The sequence below is a fragment of the Notolepis coatsorum genome, assembly GCF_963971535.1.
Source record: "Notolepis coatsorum genome assembly, chromosome: 16".
NCBI lineage: Eukaryota > Metazoa > Chordata > Actinopteri > Aulopiformes > Paralepididae > Notolepis > Notolepis coatsorum.
In genome coordinates this window covers 11,559,533-11,580,249 of record NC_140180.1, presented here as the reverse complement: position 1 = coordinate 11,580,249, position 20,717 = coordinate 11,559,533, and the positions used below count along the sequence as shown (strand labels likewise).

The following is a 20,717-nucleotide window of genomic DNA, read 5'->3' as shown; positions in this document are numbered from 1 at the left end:
CATGTGACAGAAAGCACAGTCAGGAGATACTGCCAAGGATGAACACAAAAAAGCTCAGAGCTTATTTCCATTGTGTACAGCTTTGGTACAGATTTGGGCTCTCTTGAGACAGAGGTGTTTAGCAGGCTGTGTGACGTACAGGCATAGAGACAGAGGTGTTTAGCAGGCTGTGACGTACAGGCATAGAGACAGGTGTTTAGCAGGCTGTGATGTACAGGCATAGAGACAGAGGTGTTTAGCGGGCTGTGTGATGTACAGGCATAGAGACAGAGGTGTTTAGCAGGCTGTGACGTACAGGCGTAGAGACAGAGGTGTTTAGCAGGCTGTGATGTACAGGCGTAGAGACAGAGGTGTTTAGCAGGCTGTGACGTACAGGCATAGAGACAGAGGTGTTTAGCAGGCTGTGATGTACAGGCGTAGAGACAGGTGTTTAGCAGGCTGTGATGTACAGGCGTAGAGACAGGTGTTTAGCAGGCTGTGATGTACAGGCACAGAGACAGAGGTGTTTAGCAGGCTGTGACGTACAGGCATAGAGACAGGTGTTTAGCAGGCTGTGATGTACAGGCATAGAGACAGAGGTGTTTAGCGGGCTGTGTGATGTACAGGCATAGAGACAGAGGTGTTTAGCAGGCTGTGACGTACAGGTGTAGAGACAGAGGTGTTTAGCAGGCTGTGACGTACAGGCATAGAGACAGAGGTGTTTAGCAGGCTGTGATGTACAGGCGTAGAGACAGAGGTGTTTAGCAGGCTGTGACGTACAGGCATAGAGACAGAGGTGTTTAGCAGGCTGTGATGTACAGGCGTAGAGACAGGTGTTTAGCAGGCTGTGATGTACAGGCGTAGAGACAGGTGTTTAGCAGGCTGTGATGTACAGGCACAGAGACAGAGGTGTTTAGCAGGCTGTGACGTACAGGCGTAGAGACAGGTGTTTAGCAGGCTGTGACGTACAGGCGTAGAGACAGGTGTTTAGCAGGCTGTGACGTACAGGCGTAGAGACAGGTGTTTAGCAGGCTGTGACGTACAGGCGTAGAGACAGAGGTGTTTAGCAGGCTGTGACGTACAGGCGTAGAGACAGAGGTGTTTAGCATGTATTCTTGTAAAACTGCTAGAAAGATATGTGGAGATGTATGTCGTTTTGTTTTGAATTATGCCCTTTTTTAAGCATTGCCTTTCTTTGTTTTTCTTGTATGCCTAGTGGTTGGAGAGCTTTTGTTTGTATATTTCTATAAGAAATCCCCCATGTATTTACGTTAAAACAACGACACTGGGTGGGGATCTATTCTATCTATTTTATTACCTGTTTTTTTTTTTTTTTTTTACGTCTATTTTATTATTAGTATTATTGCACAATCGAAGCCCGGGCATGGCCACCCGCATTGCACTGTATGCCCTGGTATGTACGTGACAAATACAACTCTTGAATCTTGAGGAAGAACCGCCTCATTGGCATCATGATGATCTCACATTGTATCCGTAGACGTATCCGTTGGGCAGCATCATCGGGGGGTTGTTCTCGTTCATCACCTCCCCGGAGATCTTACAGACCAGCCTGGAGTTGGCGCAGTGGGCCATGGGCAGGGGCTGGGCCAGCTTGTTCAGGGACTTGCTGCACACGGGGCAGTCCGGGTTCTTGGAGGTGCCGTCCTCCTTGTAGCACTGACTGGAGGGGGGGGGGAGGCGGTCAAGGAGCACAGCTGAGCTTACGGAAAAAGAGACGTTGGTATTTTGTCTTACTTAGTTAACGGTACACAAAAACCACGGTACGGTACCTGAAGGTTCGGTACAGGTTTTCAGTACAGTAGTGGGGGAAAGTTTGGCTTTCCATGTTCCACTCAGGGGTGATGTAGTTTGCAGTAACTAATTGTACTTGTAGGGCTGTCAACGAATATTCTATATTGAAATTAATAATAGACTTGAAAAAAAATGTAAATAATAATAATTATATTAGATTGTGGGAAAAAAAACAGCCCCCGGTGGGCGGTCGTCGTTAGTGGTTGACATACCAGGGGGCAGTCCGGCCTCCACCAGACCTAGGTGTTCAGCAGTCTGATGGGGGTTGGCACGAAGCTACCTAAGCCCATTTTATTCAGTGTTGAAGCTCTGTATCGACGGCCTGAGGGCATTGGTTTGTAATGGGTGTGAAGGGTGTGTGTTCCGTTTCATGCATTACATAATACCGTGTAATCTTATCTGGCTGTTTGTTTGATGAGTGTTTTAATTATTTCCCTTACCTCGTCTGTATCGTCCGTCTCTTTTCTATTTTATTTTGTCCCCTTTCCCCCAGTTACCCTTCGAGAGGCCCTTTTGTCCTCTCGCCAGGCTGTCATTGTAAATAAGAACGTGTTCCTATTTAACCTGCCTGATTAAATAAAAAATAAATAAATAAATAAAACGACCCGACTAATGCTAGGCCTACCTCGCTAGCCATCTGCGCAGTGTACTACCGTCTGCCCCCGGGAACCATTTGCAAACTAAACAAAAATGTAAAGACCAGAGTCAATGGCCCAGCAATAACGTTAAAGGAACACGGCAACATTTTGGGAAAATCTCCAGAGAGAGACAAGAAGATAGATACCAGTTTCCTCTCCGTGCGTTCAGTAGAAAGCTATCTGGCTGCATGTTAGCCTAGCTTAGCACAATGAATGGAAGCGGACATGACCGGTAGCCTAGACATTGTCCAACTAACACCTCTCCCAAAGGCTAACCGGTCATGTCCGTTTCCATTCATTGTGCTAAGCTAGGCTACCATGCAGCCAGATAGCTTTCTACTGAACGCACAGAGGGGAAACTGGTATCCGTCTTCTTGTCTCTCTCTGGAGAAGACGGTAAGCTAATTTCCCAAAATGTCGGCGTGTTCCTTTAATACGCATTTGTATCGCAGGCGAGAGATAAGAGTGGCCACATCCACCTCCTGGCCGATCTGCAACTGAAACCCTATAAACACTTGCATGGCAGGGACCAGTCGGCTGAAGCGAGGCTGAAGTGGGTGCAGCTAGTCAGTGCACTCGATACGGCCGAGCCGCCAGGAGCCTGGCTGACACCCAACACCTCCGATGGGCAGTGGCTCATAGCTATCGTGTTCACCCAGCCTCCCCTCTGGGGGAGTACACTGGTGTGCGCTGCCTGGAAGATGGCGTCGCACTCTCTCAAAATTAGGAGTGGTGCACGTGCCCCCATGTTCACTCCACCATATGGCAGCCTGAGCGGGGGCCCTGGTGCTGACTGGAGGAGAGACACCAGACACTGCAGCAGAGAGAGAGAGAGAGAGAGAGGCGTTATGACGCCGCCATGATGAGATACGTTTTCACAACGCTAGCTGAGAAAGATCTGGATGTTTTTTTCTTATGCCAGAAAGATTGACCAGGTGTTGATGTTTTGTTGCATTAGTAGTCGAGTAAAAAATGTTGATTAAATCCACGGTGACAGACGGAGAGAGAGACGGAGAGAGAGACGGAGAGAGAGAAAGACACAGAGAGAGAGAGAGAGAGAGAGAGAGAGAGAGAGAGAGGGAGAGAGAGGCAGACAGAGGAGACGGAGAGAGAGAGAGGGAGACAGAGGAGACGGAGAGAGAGAGAGGGAGACACAGACAGAGGAGACAGACAGAGGAGACAGAAAGAGAAACAGAAAGAGACAGATAGAGAGACGGAGAGAGAGAGCGAGAGAAAGACACAGAGAGAGAGAGAGAAAGAGAGAGAGAAAGACACAGAGAGAGAGAGAGAGAGAGGCAGACAGAGGAGACAGAGGGAGACACAGACAGGAGACAGAAAGAGACAAAAAGAGACAGATAGAGAGACGGAGAGAGAGAGAGCGAGAGAAAGACACAGAGACAAGACAAGAGGCAGGAAGGATACGGCGTCTTGATGGCGGACAGCCCGGCCTGCAGGGTGATGGTGAAGACAGAGTTGTTGCCCAGCTGGTGCAGTCTGTAGTTGTCGTACCGGAACTGCTGGATGAGCATCTTCCAGCGCGCCGGGTCCAACAGGTCCTGCACCAGGAGAGGAGGAGGTTAGTGTGGTGGTCACCAGCGAGTCCATCCATCTTTTACATTCTCATCGTTTTCTATGTATCGTTGTTGTACACGCCTACTTCCTTAGGCGCCTAAGGAAGTTCAAAGTGGGTCAGAAGATCTTAAAGAACTTCTATTTGTGCACAATAGAGAGCATCCCGACTGATAACATCACCTCCTGGTTTGCTAATAGCGCCGCCACACACGACCGCAGCAGAGCGCAGAGTGGCTAGATCAGCCGAACACACAATATTAACTACACACCATATTTTATCTATTTATTACTAACATATTTGCACTACATCTCTACCTAATTCTAGCATTTTGTTTGCACTTTAGTTAGGTATATTGTATATTTTGTATAGCGTTTGGTCTTTATTCTTTTTTTACTGTATGAAGCACATTCTGCAATTCACTGTAATACCTTATATGTGACAAATAAAACAAAACCTTGAACTTTTGCTGTTGTATGTATTGTTGTTGTATATATTGTCTCGCACTGACCACAATAGTTTTTGAGAACTAGCCATAAGCAGTGGAAGGTCACACACAAATATATATAATACACACACACACAAGTTAATGGTGGGAAATTAGGCTGCAGGATTAAAACCAAGGATCCATTTAATAAACCTTTTGGATTGAAAATGCATCCTAAAAAATAGAAGTCCTTGCCCTTTACTTACTTCTAAATGTTATTGTCTAAGGGAAACTCACCAACTAATCATTAGAGGGTTTAAAACCCTTTTATACCTACCACTGTATAAATGCATGTGAAATGTCTGTCCAGACACATTCGGTGTAAAATGGGATTTTAATTACTTAAAGTACTTAAATGTAGGCTTCCGGTGACGTCATGTTTTCAGCTAGTTAGATAGTAAATTATATTGACCTATTTGTTTACACTGCCTGTGTTGTTTTTACTACCTGTACAACCCCCCCCCCCTTCCCCCATGCTGCTATGATGCCTGAATTTCCCCAAGGGGATCAATAAAGGAATATCTTATCTTATCTTATCTTATGTGCTAGACAGCACCGGTACAGATGGGCTCCGTCAATTTAACAAACAATTAACTAACGTAACTAACTAAAACTCGGCAAAAGTGCACAAACTTGACATGTCATCGCCCGGCAGACCCACGAGTATAGCTCAACAAGACGGCGCGAGTGGTAGAGGAGGAAAATGGAGACAACCACCTCAATTCCCCGGGAGAGAAGTAGCTGAAGTTGAAACCAGCCCGGATGCTAAAATGATACTGGCGGAGATGGGGAAATTGAGAGATGAAAACAAGGTCACAAAACAGGTCAAGACGAAATAATCTGAGAATATACCAGATACCAGAGGGAAGCGAGGTGAAGACATTTCTGAAGGAAATTTTTAGAACAACCATGCCATCGATGCCCGAGATGGATCTGCAGATAGAGAGCCCATAGAGCCCTAGCAACAAAACAAAGAGACCCAGAGATCTCTAGTGGTAAAGTTTGTGGACTACTCTGTGAAGGAAATGATCATAAAACAGGCATGGAGTCAGAAACAGATCAAGTATGAGGGAAAGCAGATATACTTTGATCATGACTATTCCCAGGAACTACAGAGGAAGAGGACACGGGTACGTGTCGTCTTTAAGCAGCTGAGGGAGAAGAACATCAAGGCCAGATGCATGTACGCGGCACAGCTGAAGATCTTCACGGACTCGGGGGTAAAGATGTACACTACTCTGACGGAGGCTGCTCAGACGCTTCAGAAGTTTGATATCCGGGTGCGAGTGGATGAACGAGAGCGGATGGAAAAGGAGATGTCCCACGGCGGATGGAACAGCACAGGGGAGAGGAGAGGTGGAACCCCAGAGGGACTGTCGAGCAGAGATGTGACGACACTCTTCGGAGGACCGGCTGAGACCGGATGATTTCAACGCACGCCGAGTTGTACTACACTCAAGGTAAAGAAACTGACGTTAGGATGACAAAGAAATTAATGTACCGTACGAGCGAGATTGTACTCGCATTAGGGCAGCGACAGCTCCAGGACCTGGACGACAGCGGCGCCGACATTGTGTGTGTGAGTCCCACGGAGGAATGAATGAATGAATGAAAAGTTTATTTCTTGGACATGTTATTCTTCTTATTTCTTCAACCAACTCACAGTGTCTTGATCCGTCAGACCAAACAATCATAACAACAAATAAAAAATAAAAAAAAACTTACATTTGTATTTGTTCTTCCATTAATATTACTAGAATTTACATAATTTAGTATATTACAATATAGAATATTATTTTTACTTATATTAAAAGTTTACAATAAAACATGATTCACTTGACAGCAGTGAATATAGTACATCACTACATACACAATATAACATAATTTTGTTTATTCTCACTACTCATTTCTGTATTTTTCTAATGTGTATTTTTTTAACTGCTTTTTAAATTGTGCCACATGTTTACTCAGTTTGATGTAATCGGGTAAATTATTCCACAACTTCACTCCACACACCGATATGCACATGCTTTTCAGCGTGGTGTGTACCATTGGTTGTTTGAGATTCCCTCTCCCTCTTAAATTATATTCACCTTCCCTGTCAGGACCGTCACCACCCTCCGCCCAAGATACAACGGAACTGGTTTTAAAGTGATAAACAAATACCAAATAAAAACACATGTTATAAGAAAAAAACAGTTGGGTATGTGGAAGTGTATTTTATTTTATTTACCCAATTATTTTGTTCCATGTTATGTGTTCTACCTGTTTAATTTGATATACCTTGAGAGAAACATTGGGCCACCGTCACTTGAATATACACCTGCTTTACTTGAATGTACATACCTTTGGATAAGAAAGAAGGATATATATGCTAATAAATGGAAGATAATGCCATATGGATGATCTAAACTGTATTACATATAATGTCAAGGGTTTGAGCAGCCCAGTAAAGAGAAAAAAAGTCAACTTAAAAAACTACACTGCTCTATAGCAATGATCCAAGAAACATGTTTGTCAGAAAAAGAACATTTGAGGCTGAAAAGAGAATGGGTGGATCAGGTATATAGTGCTTCATATAAAAATGGAGAAAAAGGGGAGTAGCTATACTGTTTCATAAATCAGTCTATTTCAACCATGAAAAAACTATCGAGGATGAGGAGGGTAGATATGTGATGGTTGTGGGGTCTATTGGGGGTACCAAAATAACAATGCTCATCATATATGCCCCAAATGAAGACAATGCAGATTCCTTCAAGAAAATAGCATCCATAGTAGCGGATAATGCGGAGGGTACTATCTTGATAGGGGGAGATTTTAACTGTGTCTTGAGAAACAATATAGATCGACTCCCAGCAGGAACAGGTCCCCGGTCGAAAAAGACGACTGCTCTTCTGGCGATGATGGAGGAACTGGGACTGATGGATATCTGGCGCCGTGCCCACCCCAGGGAGAAGGAATATACGTTCATGTCACAGGTACACGGCAGTTACTCTAGACTGGACATGTTTTTTATTTCAAGAACAGACCTATACAGAGCTAATACATGCAACATAGAACCAATTACTATCTCAGACCATGCCCCTGTCACCTTGAAAATAAAGATAGGACCAAGTAATCAGTTTAAATACTGGCGAATGAATGTCTCACTATTAAATAATGAAGTAATACAAAAGGAAATAGGTAAAGGCTGGGAGGAATATCTCGCCTTCAATGACAATAAAACTGTCTCCCCTTCTGTTCTTTGGGAGGGGGCTAAAGCAGTGATGTGGGGCAATATTATTGCTATTTCCTCAAGATTAAAAAAACAAAGACTAGCCCAACAAAATTAATTGGAGAAAGAAATGAAGAGACTAGAGATAGAACATCAACAATCCAAAAATGTGGAAACTCTGGGCTTACTAAAAGAAAATAGAAAGAAATTGGATGATCTGCTAACATACAAGGCGGAGGGAGCACTGAGATGTGTAAATAGGACATACTATGAAATGGGAAACAGAGCAAGCCGCCGGTTAGCATTTCAGATACGTAAAATACAATCCAATAGAGTAGTACACAAGATAAAATGCCCAATCAGAGACCAGATGCTAACCCAACCTAAAGATATCACAGAGGAGTTTACTAAATACTATGAGAAGCTATATAAAAAGGAAGATGAACCAGACAAGGAAGAGAAGATCGAATCCTTTTTTAGCTCAATCAACCTGCCTAGATTAACAGTAGACGAAGCAGATATGATATTTCCAATTAGAGAAAAAGAAATAAGAGAGAGTATACTTAAACTTAAAAATAACAAATCCCCAGGAGTAGACGGCTTCCCAGGAGAGTACTATAAGATATTTGTAAATGAGCTAACCCCAGTGCTATGCAGGGTTTACAACTATGCTCTGGACAAAGGGGACCCACCGAGATCATGGCTGGATGCAGTGATAAGTGTAATACATAAAGACAACAAAGACCCAACCCAATGTATGTCATATCGTCCAATCAGCCTTCTCTGTGTGGATTTAAAAAGGTACCGACCTCAATTATAGCAAATAGAATACAAAAATACATTAGTAAACTTATAAATCCAGACCAAACAGGTTTCATTAACAACAGGCAGCGAACTGATAATGTTAGAAGAGCCTTAAACCTACAGTCAATCGCAGCCAGAGGAGACACCCCGTCAATGCTTCTCAGCCTAGATGCAGAGAAGGCATTTGATAGGGTAGATTGGACCTTCTTAATTCAGACACTCAAGCATATGGGCTTTAATGATACGTTCTCTGAATGGATCGAAACGTTCTACAAAAACCCCAGATCTAGAGTTAGGGTAAATGGACACTGCTCGGAATACTTCTCTCTGGGGCGCGGTTCGCGCTCAGCATTGAACCACTAGCTGAACTAATAAGGACTAATCCCTTAATACGAGGAATGATGAAGGAACTGACCAACACAAATTATCACTATTCGCAGACGATATATTATTATTTTTGGAAAACCCTGCTACCTCTGTCCCCGCACTTCTACATAGCCTAAGTGAATACAGTAAAGTGTCAGGATATAAGATAAATATTAACAAATCCGAAGCCATGATGATAGTCGGGGAATGGCCATCCCAATTAGATGATTTGGTCTCTTTAAAAAAATCCAAACAGGGATTCAGATATCTTGGTGTTGTTCTTACACCCAAGACTACACAACTATTCTCCTCAAACCATGATAAACTGATTAAAGAAATTAAAAAAGATCTAGATAGATGGGATCTACTACCCCTGTCCCTTTTTGGCAGGATAGAGTCAGTGAGGATGAATATCCTACCAAGACTACTCTTCCTATTTCAATCCATCCCTATACGAGTAACACAATCCACATTTAAGATGTTGGAAAAACTGATATCAAAATGTATCTGGCAAAAAAAGAGGGCAAGAATACGACTAAAAATATTGATGTCAACAAAAGAGAGAGGTGGCCTGGGCTTACCCAACCTGAGACTGTATTACTGGGCTGCTCAGCTTCAAGCAGTGGTGGCCTGGATGGTAAAGGATATGGAAACCGGTTGGGTCTCTATTGAGCAAAACTCCATACCAGGAATATCAATATCCACCCTCCCATTTATGAGTAAAAAAGCGCAGGGAAAAATTAGAATAACTAATATATGGATCAAACATACACTGAAAATCTGGAACACAGTTCAAAAACACATAAAAAGGTACCGTAGCTTTGTCAAGGGCCATGCCCATAGTAGGAAACATAGAGTTTCTCCCATCCATGTGGGATAACACATACAAAAAGTGGGCAGATAAGGGATTAATTACAATTGACCGACTATTTGATGGGAATACATTTAAATCCTTCTCACAATTACAAAACAGATTTTCTCTACCATCAAGTGACCTATACAGATATCTACAAATTAGAAATTATGTCACTAAACACACAGATTGGGATACTATTAAGAAAGAACCAACTAATATAGAATTCCATTTTATACGACTATGTGAACGCCCGATATTGACAAGAAAACAAATATCCCTTATGTACCAAAATCTAAGGCTAGACATGTCTGATGACACTCTACATATTAAAGAAAAATGGGAACTAGAGATGAATACAATAGAGGAGGATGAAGATTGGGAGGCCATGTGTTTTAACTGTCACAGGGGGATCGGAAGCCAGTTATGGAAAGAATTTGATTGGAAGGTCAAAATGAGATTCTTCAGAACTCCATTGACAGCATGTGTCTTCAAAAAGGACTCTACCAACAAATGCTGGAGGGAATGTGGTATGGTTGGGGATCATACACACATATTCTGGGACTGCCCAAAAATACAGACGTTTTGGAAGGATGCAAAAGAAGAAATAGAGAAAATATTGGAAACGGACCCAATGTTGTTTCTGTTAGAAATACAGAGTGAACGAGTGTTGGACACGGATCAGTACTATATATTACACATCTTATTGATGATTGCAAAAAAAATTATTACTATTAACTGGATGAAACATGAGCCCCCTACGACTGCTCAATGGAAACAGAAAGTTAAACATGTAAATGATGGAACACATGACAGCCCAGCTACAGCTGAAGATGCCTCTCTTTGAGAAGAGATGGAGGTCAATTACTAGCTATCTTGGGTAGGCTTAGGGACACACCGCTTTGAGACAGGATGGAGGGAAATGTACAAGTGTGTATTATGGGTATGTAAATACAGAGAGGGAAATGTGTAGGTATATTTGAGTAGGCAGGAATGTTTTGGAGGAGGGACCCAATCAAGGTTAGTTATTTGTAAATGTTTACTTTATTTTATTTATTCCCCCCCCCCTTTTTAATCATTTTTTCCCGTCTGTATTGTCATTTTTACTGTACTGTACTGTCATTGTATTGCTGTTGAAAATAAAGTTAAAAAAAAAAAAAAAAAAAGAAAAGTACTTAAATGCATGGCTGCTTTTTTATATAGCGCTTTTATCCAAAGCGCTTTACAATTTGTTACTCACATTTTACCCATTCACTCACACATTCACACACCGACGGCGGAGGCAACCGTTTATTTAATGAAATAAATAGCTCTATTGGATAATTTTCCATTTATAAATTGGTCAATGGCTATTTTTTCCATCATTTGGGGTCTAAATTAATAATAGGGACAACCGTTTCTGTAATTGGTCCAGTATCGAGGGAGATGGCTGTAGCCGGCAGCTGCAAAGCGGGGCTGAAATGTGATCACACAGAGCTAGCGTGCAGCACGTCACAGTATGGCCACTAAAAAAGTGCTGTTTTTTTTGCAAACGACAGGCTCAGATCAGTGGTCTTGTAAAATAATGCAGACTACTGGTTAGCCAACGTTAACTAGCAGCTATGCCGTGTGTTCTTTGAAAGAGTTTTTTTTCTTTCCTTCAAGTGGTCGGGATGAAGATATTTAATACTGGGAGGATCGTGAACCCGCTTGTCGATTGATCCTCAACTCGGAACAGAAAACGGTGACACCGCTAGCTCCTTGTATAATTTACAGCATTGATCCTCGGAGAATCTCTTTTCAACCGAATCGATATTGAATCGGTTTTGAATTATGCCCTTTTTTAAGCAAAGTTTTTGTTGTATGCCTAGTGAGAGTTTTTGTTTATATATTTCTATAAGAAATCTCATGTATTTAGTTTTCTTTCTGTTCTTTTGACATTTCATAATCTATTATGAAAGATGTTTGTATGATAATTATTTTTTTTTAAATTTAATTGAAAATCGAATCGGGGGAAATCAGTGGCGATACCCAGCCCTCGTCTGTATCGGAAAGTTACCCGGCCCTACTTACGAAAGGGTCCCTTGACCTCTGACCTCAAGATAATCTAAAGAGACGTCTTTATTTGTCATGCAGCAAACGCACACATGTAAACGACACAAAGATAATGAACTGGGGAAGTGAGTCTAACCGCTGCAAACCAAACACAACGCTGCCACCTGGAGCAGAGGAACCAGCCTCACCTTGTAAGGGGAGATGTGAGTGTCTGACGGGAAGGCCAGCATGCCCATCACCTGTCGCACCTCGTCCAGCTGGCCACCCTCTGCCTGGCTGAAGTGCTTCCTCGCGTGTCTGAGAGACAGACAGAAGTTCAATGGGTATATTTCCAAATTTAAATGGGAATGTTCTCCGTTCCCATATACTGTCCTGTGAGCTTGCTAGGGAATCCCAAGCAGATGAATGACTTCAAACATGTGTATGTGTGAGTGACAAAGAGACAAGCTGTGTGTGTATCCATCGATGTCCTATAAGTATGGATTTAATTTAAATGAACTATTTAACATGTGTGAGATGAGTGTGTCTGTGTAAGATAAGATATTCCTTTATTGATCCCCTTGGGGGGGGGGGGGGTACAGGTAGTAAAAACAAGCAGTGTAAACAATATAACAAATCAATATAATTAACTAACTAACTGAAATATACAGTATTCACATAGGGTGCAGTATGCATAAGGTAGTATTATTGTTCTTTTAGGTTCCTTTTAGGTGTGTGTGTCAGTGAGTAACATGTGTGTGTGTGTCAGAGAGTAACATGTGTGTGTCAGAGTAAAGTGTGTATGTGTCACAGAGTGGGTGCGTGTGTGTGTGTGTGTGTGTGAGAGAGTGTGCGTGTGTGCCAGAGGGTAGCAGTGTGTGTGTGTGTCTGCTCTACCTGACAGCGTCCATGCGTTTGTTCTGCCTAATCAGTTCAATGAACTCCTGGATCCTCAGACTAAACTCCAGGCAACTCTACAAGACAGAAAAAGAAAATTCAATAAATACAAGTTAATTCACACATTACTTATAAGGATAGATTTACATTTGTCTTCCACATTTACATTTAGTCATTTAGCTGACGCTTTTATCCAAAGCGACCTTTTTGAATTGTGTACAACAAGTCACCAGGAGGGGTACATATCTGGCAGCAAGAGTCAGTGACATTGTTCATCAAATAGTGTTGAACTTCAGTGTTACAGTATAGTATAGACATATCAGCATGATCGTTTGTAGTGAAGTATAGTAGCATAGTAGATTGTAAAAAGTAGTACAGTACATAATGCTAAAAGACAGTAAGATGGTTAGTTTATAACATAAAAAAATATATAGCAGAAAGTAATAATGGGAATAAAGTGTGTGTATATATATATACATACAACATACCGGTATATACCGGTATATATATTTCCCCCCAGATATTGATTGAAAGTAGATTCCCATCTAGGCAGCTAGAGGGCAGAGCCTCTCAATGCTAATGTGACGCACATTTTTCATTCCCAGTAGGAACTGAACTCCTAATCCTAAACCTCACAGACAGGACCACGGGTCAACTACACAGGAACACAGGTCAACTACACAGGAACAACTTTGCCGAATGTCTTCCCCCATATCTCTCTCCCATCCTTCCTCTCTGCCGGATGAATAAACAAATGAAAAAGCTACCAAAACATATTAAAATACATTATGATTTTCAGTTTTTGAGCAAACTTATCCAAATGTGGTATTTTCATGGAAAACAGTGCAGCTGTAACAGATGGCACTTTAGTGATCATTTTCTTTAATCATATATATAAAATATATATATACGGTATATATATATATATATATTTTTTTTTTTGAGAAATCTCAAGGCAGCTCTCTGTGCCTAGGCACCCCTGTTGAGAACCGCTGCACTATACGGTGCACTATACAAAATACTTCCCAAAGGTCAGTGAATACCACGATCACAACACCAGAGGGAGCTCCACAAATCATGTTAAACCCAGATTCGGCTCAAACAAGAGACTAACCACGTTTAGCAATTATGCCACATCAATGTGGAACACCCTACCCACAGCTGTAAAGGAATGTGAATCACTACCCACTTTCAAAACCAATCTCAAAGAACACCTACGGGAGAGACTGCAATTCGAAACTGGCCCCTGTAAATGTCCAAACCCAACCCCCTCCAATGTACAGTAAATGACCAAGTATGGGTTTGTCAATATTCCAATGTACAGTTTTGCTTGTACAGTTGTACACCCAACCCCATATTATCGGCCGATATTGGCATTAAAATGTAATATCAGAAAATATCGGTATCGGTTTAAAAAAATTAATTTTACATTTATTTAAGCTTTATTTACCCAGGCAAGCAAGTAAGAACACATTCTTATTTTATTTATTGTCAAAAGTATGCATAATGTTGTGTTAATTCCACAACAAGAGATATGTAATGTTAATTACCTGAAATTATTCCGTTTTTGAGGGGGGGGGGGGGGGGAAACTGAACACAATAAACCCGTACCAACCCCCCAAAACAGTACACCCAGTGTCTTCAGTCTCTTTTAGGAGGTCTGACAACACGGCCATAACGACTGTATTTAACAGTCCCAGGGAATGTGGAAGGGGCAGGGGTAAGGGTAGAGGTAAGGGTAGGGGTAGAGGTAAGGGTAGGGGCAGGGGTAGAGGTAAGGGTAGGGGCAGGGGTAAGGGTAGAGGTAAGGGTAGGGGTAGGGGGACGTCCCTGTCGAGGCTTTGTCGGTGGATCGGTAGGGGTAACAACGGCCGGAGGGCATGGGACAGGGGCAGACTTGGGTGGCCGGCCCTGGCGTGGGGGCTGAGGCAGTTCCACCGGCTCGTCTGGGACCACATGAGCAGGCTTAAGACGATCGACTGAGATCTGCTCCTTATTCACCCCCATGTCCACCACAATATATAGAAAAATATAATTTTTTGACAATATACATTCTATTTTACCTAGTTTTTCTTCATTTCTTTTTCTTCCACAATTGATTCAGATGATAATGCAAAAACTACATTTTTGCTGGTGGAAAGCACAAGCAGTTTGACTAAATCCCTCCGAAGTCGTTCAGGACACCCAGCGGTGTTGGATCAAGAGGCTCCTGCAGGTTCTAGCGGTGTGTGTGGGTGTGTTTGTTCACACGTCTGCAGGTTCTAGCGGTGTGTGTGGGTGTGTTTGTTCACACTTCTACAGGTTCTAGCGGTGTGTGTGGGTGTGTTTGTTCACACTCTACAGGTTCTAGCGGTGTGTGTGGGTGTGTTTGTTCACATGTCTGCAGGTTCTAGCGGTGTGTGTGGGTGTGTTTGTTCACACTTCTACAGGTTCTAGCGGTGTGTGGGTGTTTGTTTTTCTGATCATGTTTTTTTAATGTCAATTGAAAAATGAAATAAACAAATTAGAAAAGAAAAGAAAATGTGTTTAGGAGATGGGCGGTTCCTGCTGGAGAGCGAAGGTATGTGATCGAGTCACTGGGAGGCCTCGCCGCGGGCCAGACCTCTAGGAATGCTCAGAGAGCGCTAATGAAATCCTGATGACTTCGCTAATGAATGATGGCATTCAAGCACAGCGCTCCGTAGAGTAATTACATCGCCGTTTCTCATCATAACAAGTGACTCACTCCGAAGAGAGGACCAAAACGACACCCTCGCGGTACCGTTCTGATTGTTTAGGGGGAAACCCTCGATCAAGTGCCAGATCTCTGGCTGACACGAAGCGGTTGTGAAATGTTCTTTTTAGGGATGTCCGATATTACCGGCCTTCCGATATTGCCATTCAAATGTGATATCGGAAATTATCGGTTTCGGTTTAAAAAAAATTATAATAATAATAATTTTTTTTTTTTTTTACATTTATTTAACCTTTATTTACCCAGGCAAGCAAGTAAGAACAAATTCTGATTTTATTTATTGTCAAAAGTATGCATAATGTTGTGTTAATTCCACAACAAGAGATATGTAATGTTAATTACCTGGGGGGGCGGGGGGGAAAACTGCATATATCGGTATCGGTTGATATCGGTATCGGAAATTAAGAGTTGGACAATATCGGTGTATCGGTAAAAAAGCCAATATCGAACATCCCTAGTTCTTTTCGATCTTCCCTGTGGAGCGGCGTTCTCAAACTTTTTCACATCAAGGACCTCCAGATTTATACAAGATTTTCCAAGGACTCCCATCTGAGAAGAAATTTGCTTTTATATGTGATTTAGCCCAGAATTCAATAACCCTCTATGATGTACATAGGTGATACAGTAGGTATATGTTGACTGTTACACTACCTATGGTGATACAGTAGGTATATGTTGCATATTTGCATTTAGTTTTATCATGTTGCACCTTGGTACCTTTTAAAATGTAGATATGTCTGTGTCTATGTGTGTGGACTAGACATGTTGACACCGGGTCTCTGGGAGCACCGTGGGCTTATCTCTTTATTTATTAATCTGCTCTTATTTATTGAACAGTGTTTTTAGCTGCTGCCTCGTTTATCTAGTACTGCCTCTCTGGTACCGTTTCTCTAGTACTGTGTGTCTCTGGTACCGTTTCTCTAGTACTGTGTGTCTCTGGTACCGTTTCTCTAGTACCGCGTCTCTGGGACTGTGTCGTTTGTTCTTATCGAGAGAAGCTGTGCGAAATGTCGTTGAAACTGAAAGTATAATGACAATAAATATCATTCATTAAAATATTAGTGAACTATTCCCCATTTCGCTGGGGACCCCCTGGAACCCACTCAAGGACCCCTGGAGGCCCCTGGACCCCACTCTGAGAACCCCTGCTGTAGAGCCTCTACATTGTGACTAGTGATGAATCGCTCCTTTAAAAAGGCACCATCTGGGAAAATATTTCATAATTTCTCTGACATCATAATGCCACGTTCCAGGTCTTTCCCTTGCACTGTTGAGTCTGAGATTTCATTACCGGCAATGCCCCTGTAGTGTTGTGTATTTGACACACAAAATAACTTGAACTAGTTCTCTTTCCTCCAACATGGCTGCCTGTAACCATTGGTAACCACTTGCATAAGAAAACGCCTAATTTCTGTGCTTCGGTAGAGCAGGTAAAGCACTGGAAAAGCACGATATGACTGTTCTCATTGTGACTCGTTTACAAGATCTAGTAATAGGACACAGGGCTCCAGACCTTTTCCACTAACATATCCGATTTTAAAATTCAAATTAAGGGCATTTTAAAGAATGAGATGGGAGAATGTCGATGCTTCACTGCATAATGTGGTGTTATATTTTATATTTTTAACTTGACCTTTTCTCCCCAGCAACCTCCTGCAAAGCCTCACCTTCCATCGTCTTTCTACCTTTTTACCCTACCCTCCAATCTCCCCCCAATCCCATTCCATCTTGTTTGCTGCAGCTCAAATGTATCCCCTTGCCCAACTTTGCCTTTTATGTCTCGGTCTGTGTTTTGTGTATTTGTATGTTTGTTTTTGTTTTGCTGCCATTTTGGCCAGGTCTTGCTCGAAAAAGAGATCATTGATCTCAAGTGACTACCTGGTCAAATAAAGGTTAAATTATTTTTTTATTTTTTTAAAACACCACTTAAATCTTAAATCAACATTCAGCATAACACATTCATATATGCCTTTTAACTGTAATGTGTCTGTTCTGCTTCAGATTGTTTTTTTATGCGTGTTATAATTATTTCCCTTACCTCTGTGATGTATGTATCGCCCGTCTCTATTCTATTTTATTCTATAAGAATTTGTTCTAAATTGACGTACGTTACTGAAAATGGACTGACAATGCACGTCAGATGCAGTCAATAAAGATGTATTGGAAGCCTCTAAGTCGTTTCTCGGTGTGCACTCTAGCGACAGTCCCTCGGCATCCAGGTCTGTTTTAGTGCCGTCGCAGGAGAGATACTGTATGTCCTTGCATATTTCATGCTTCATAGAGTTATGGTTGCTTTTCCGACTGAGTGCTTCTTCATTATACTTTGTGGTGGAATCGGGGACAGCAGAAAGCTGGACACGGTTATGCATTTCAAGTAATTTGCTGCGGACGTCCATTGTGTTTCTGTGGCATGAACGAGGTTTGTATAATTTATAGAGCTTTGAGACGTTTATTAAGACGTCACGTTTACTGGCCTCCTTAGTGGCCGAGTGAGGCTGGACTACTTACTCCTGGAAGTCTTAGAATCTGTAGAAAAGATCTTATGTAAAAGAAATAAAACCTCTACACTCTATATTCTCTGCATTTATTGTACTAGTGAGGAGGACAGACTGTTACTTATCATGTGATCTCAATGAAATTGAAAGTGAAATCCACTTTGTTTTGTAGTACTGCCCATGAATCTTATGATTTAAGATAGACTATTTAACGAAGTTGAAGTAAAAAAAATAATAATAACTCCTCCTTATGCAGGACTACAGATATGCTAGCATGGTTTTTTGAACATAAAGCAATTTTAATAGCTTGGGCTAAATGAAGGATGGCCTTGTAAAGATGAGCCTCTGGCTGGATATTGTTATATTTATCTTCTTCTCAATATTATTTGTGTGGGTGTTTACTGGAACTAGTTGTAGGGTATTTGGAGTAAGATTGAATGGTACAATACCGGATTGTATTTATTATAAGGTGTTTATTGTAAATCCACTGAAAGGAGTTTATTAGTAAGGGACTTCTGGACGTTGAAATATTCTATTGAATCAGTGTCTTGTAATCCTGTGTGGGCGGGGCCACTTGTGTAGCATGTGACACATGAATAAAACAATTCATTCATTTATACCTTTTTGTTCACATATAGACTACTTTGACCTGAGGACCTTTATTTTGAAAATGTTCAACCGGCAATCCAACGATTCTGCTACTTGCTTCACTTGAGCTACAAGATGCTCCTGTGGGAAAACGTCTACCTTTTTCTCCAGATCGCCTACCGATCAGTCTACATTGTCCTCATCGTCATAGTTATGGGACTACTGGTCCGTGGAGCAGAAGGATTTAATATTTATTTTCTTCTGAAAAAGAAAAGGAATCGATACGTTCTAATGGCACTAAAGGCGAGAGTGTGCACTAGAGCGAGAGAGGAGAGTGAGGAGAGAGAGGAGAGGAGAAAGAGTGTAGCGGCAACATGCCTGTGTCCGCTTCCTGGTATAGACGGGGAGTGAATCCATACACGCTCAACCTCCAAATAATAGTCTTCCACACATTAAGCTCCGTTATCAGACAACGATGTGGTGATCCGATTTAATTAGAAAAGGTAGGTTACATGGGAGAGGTGATCAAAGCGATCCTAAGCGTCCTATAACCTGGTCTAATTGCTTAAAGTGTTTCCTAAATAAGACTAATCTAAAGCGTTCCCGAAGCGGTAAGAAAATGATATGCTTTCCCCGTCGGCTACAGCCCACAGCTGATCCCCATTTACCTATTTATGCCATCAGCTGTGCCGTGGCGATTCACCTGTCACGTGAACCACCACAATACAACTGAGAACATTCAATTGCTATACAGATAATCATAACATTCCCATAAATCATATCCTTCCATTGGAAATAATAATAATAATAATAATCTATAACAAAAAACACTCGTTCGGCCTTTACAAAGAGAGAGGAGAGCAAGGAGAGAGAGGAGAGCAAGGAGAGAGAGGCGAAAGAGAGGAGAGAGAGAGGAGAGCGAGAGAGAGAGCGAGGAGCGACTAAATGGTCATACTCTGGAGCCCTGAGACACCAAATTAGCAATCGTTGTTTTGCACACAGCACCTGTCGTCTCTTCCATTGCCGTGTACAAAACAAAGGTTACTATGTTACAGGCAGCCATGTTGGAAGGCCGTGCAAGGCCTCTACCGAGAAATGGAACAGGAGAGGGAGCGTGTTCAGAGGTCCTTTCTACGATATCGAAATAATTCACAATATCGGTTTAGGTATACACTGGTGGAACAAACTTCCCAGTCAGGAGAGCTGAAACCCGGCCAATTTTTAACCGTCGACTGAAACCACACATATATATATAGATTGACACTATATGACGAACAATGCCACTGACCCGTAGCTGCCAGAAATCTACCCTTCCTGCTGACTTGTTGTTCACAATTTGTATGTGGGAAGTGTGATACAATCAACTGGAACTGTGATTTTCACTTGACATTTCAGAAATCATTTTGTGAGAAATCTGACATACTATTTGCTTTTCAGCATTGATTTAGCCACGATAAGCTAGACGATATTATTGATATATTGCCCAGCCCTACGTGAGATTTTGGGAATATTAAATAAGCTCGATTTAAATTTGTTGTTAAAAAAAATTCCTTTAAAAATAGTTGTGAACTGATCAACTATTGGCAAACCTTCATCTTGCGGAGGCGGGACTTGTTGTCATGGCACCAGGCCAGGCAGGTGGCCGTCTCCTGTCTCTCCAAGGACTCCTCCACCTCCTTGGCCGTCAGGAACATCTCGATGTTCACCAGGTCCTAACACACACACACACGAGTCAATCAACCAACCAATCAATATACTGTCAGTGACAAAAGCATTGGCACAGTTCTGTGGAGACATGGAATTTCTTATTTTTGCTATACAGTCATACTTAACACTTTGAATGCCAGCCACGACAATTGTCGTCTTATCAGACCCCCCATTGAGCGCCGACCGACGCGAAATGTCGTTTGTTTGCCGTATTTTTTTTTATTGGCGATATTTCATCAATCGAGCCTCGGGTTAGTGCTGCAGAGTCTCTCTGAGCTCAATTGGAAAGATGCCGCCCCCTATCGTCTCTCCCTGTGTAACTGCACCCCATCAGCTCAGACTGATACAGGGGGAGTGGTTAGTTTGCTCATTTTATTTTTCCGTCAAGGCATCTGAAGAGACCAAGTGATCGCCGGCCCTCAGAACAGCGTCGATTATGTATTTACAGTACCAACACTGTAATCAATAAGCGCAATAAGCGTGATCGATATTTGGAATGGCGATCAGGAATTGGAATAATCTTTTTGGATAACATCTGAGCTCAGGTAAGGAATCTATTT

The 20,717-nt window shown here is 42.1% G+C and overlaps 1 protein-coding gene across 3 annotated transcripts in view; it reads right to left on the bottom strand.

Annotated features, from left to right (window-relative positions):
- The window catches only part of maea (macrophage erythroblast attacher, E3 ubiquitin ligase), a 53,586-nt gene that overhangs the window by 7,396 nt on the left and 25,473 nt on the right, over positions 1 to 20,717 (bottom strand). For 2 of the 3 annotated variants that reach the window (XM_084332499.1, XM_084332500.1), the window contains exons 4-8: positions 20,040 to 20,162; positions 12,634 to 12,710; positions 11,946 to 12,054; positions 3,852 to 3,985; positions 1,465 to 1,660 (exon numbers count right to left, since the gene is read on the bottom strand). In XM_084332499.1, the coding sequence (XP_084188625.1) occupies positions 1,465 to 1,660; positions 3,852 to 3,985; positions 11,946 to 12,054; positions 12,634 to 12,710; positions 20,040 to 20,162 (639 nt within the window). The remainder of the gene's footprint in view (positions 1 to 1,464; positions 1,661 to 3,851; positions 3,986 to 11,945; positions 12,055 to 12,633; positions 12,711 to 20,039; positions 20,163 to 20,717) is intronic. The other variant, XM_084332501.1, reaches the window with a different exon arrangement.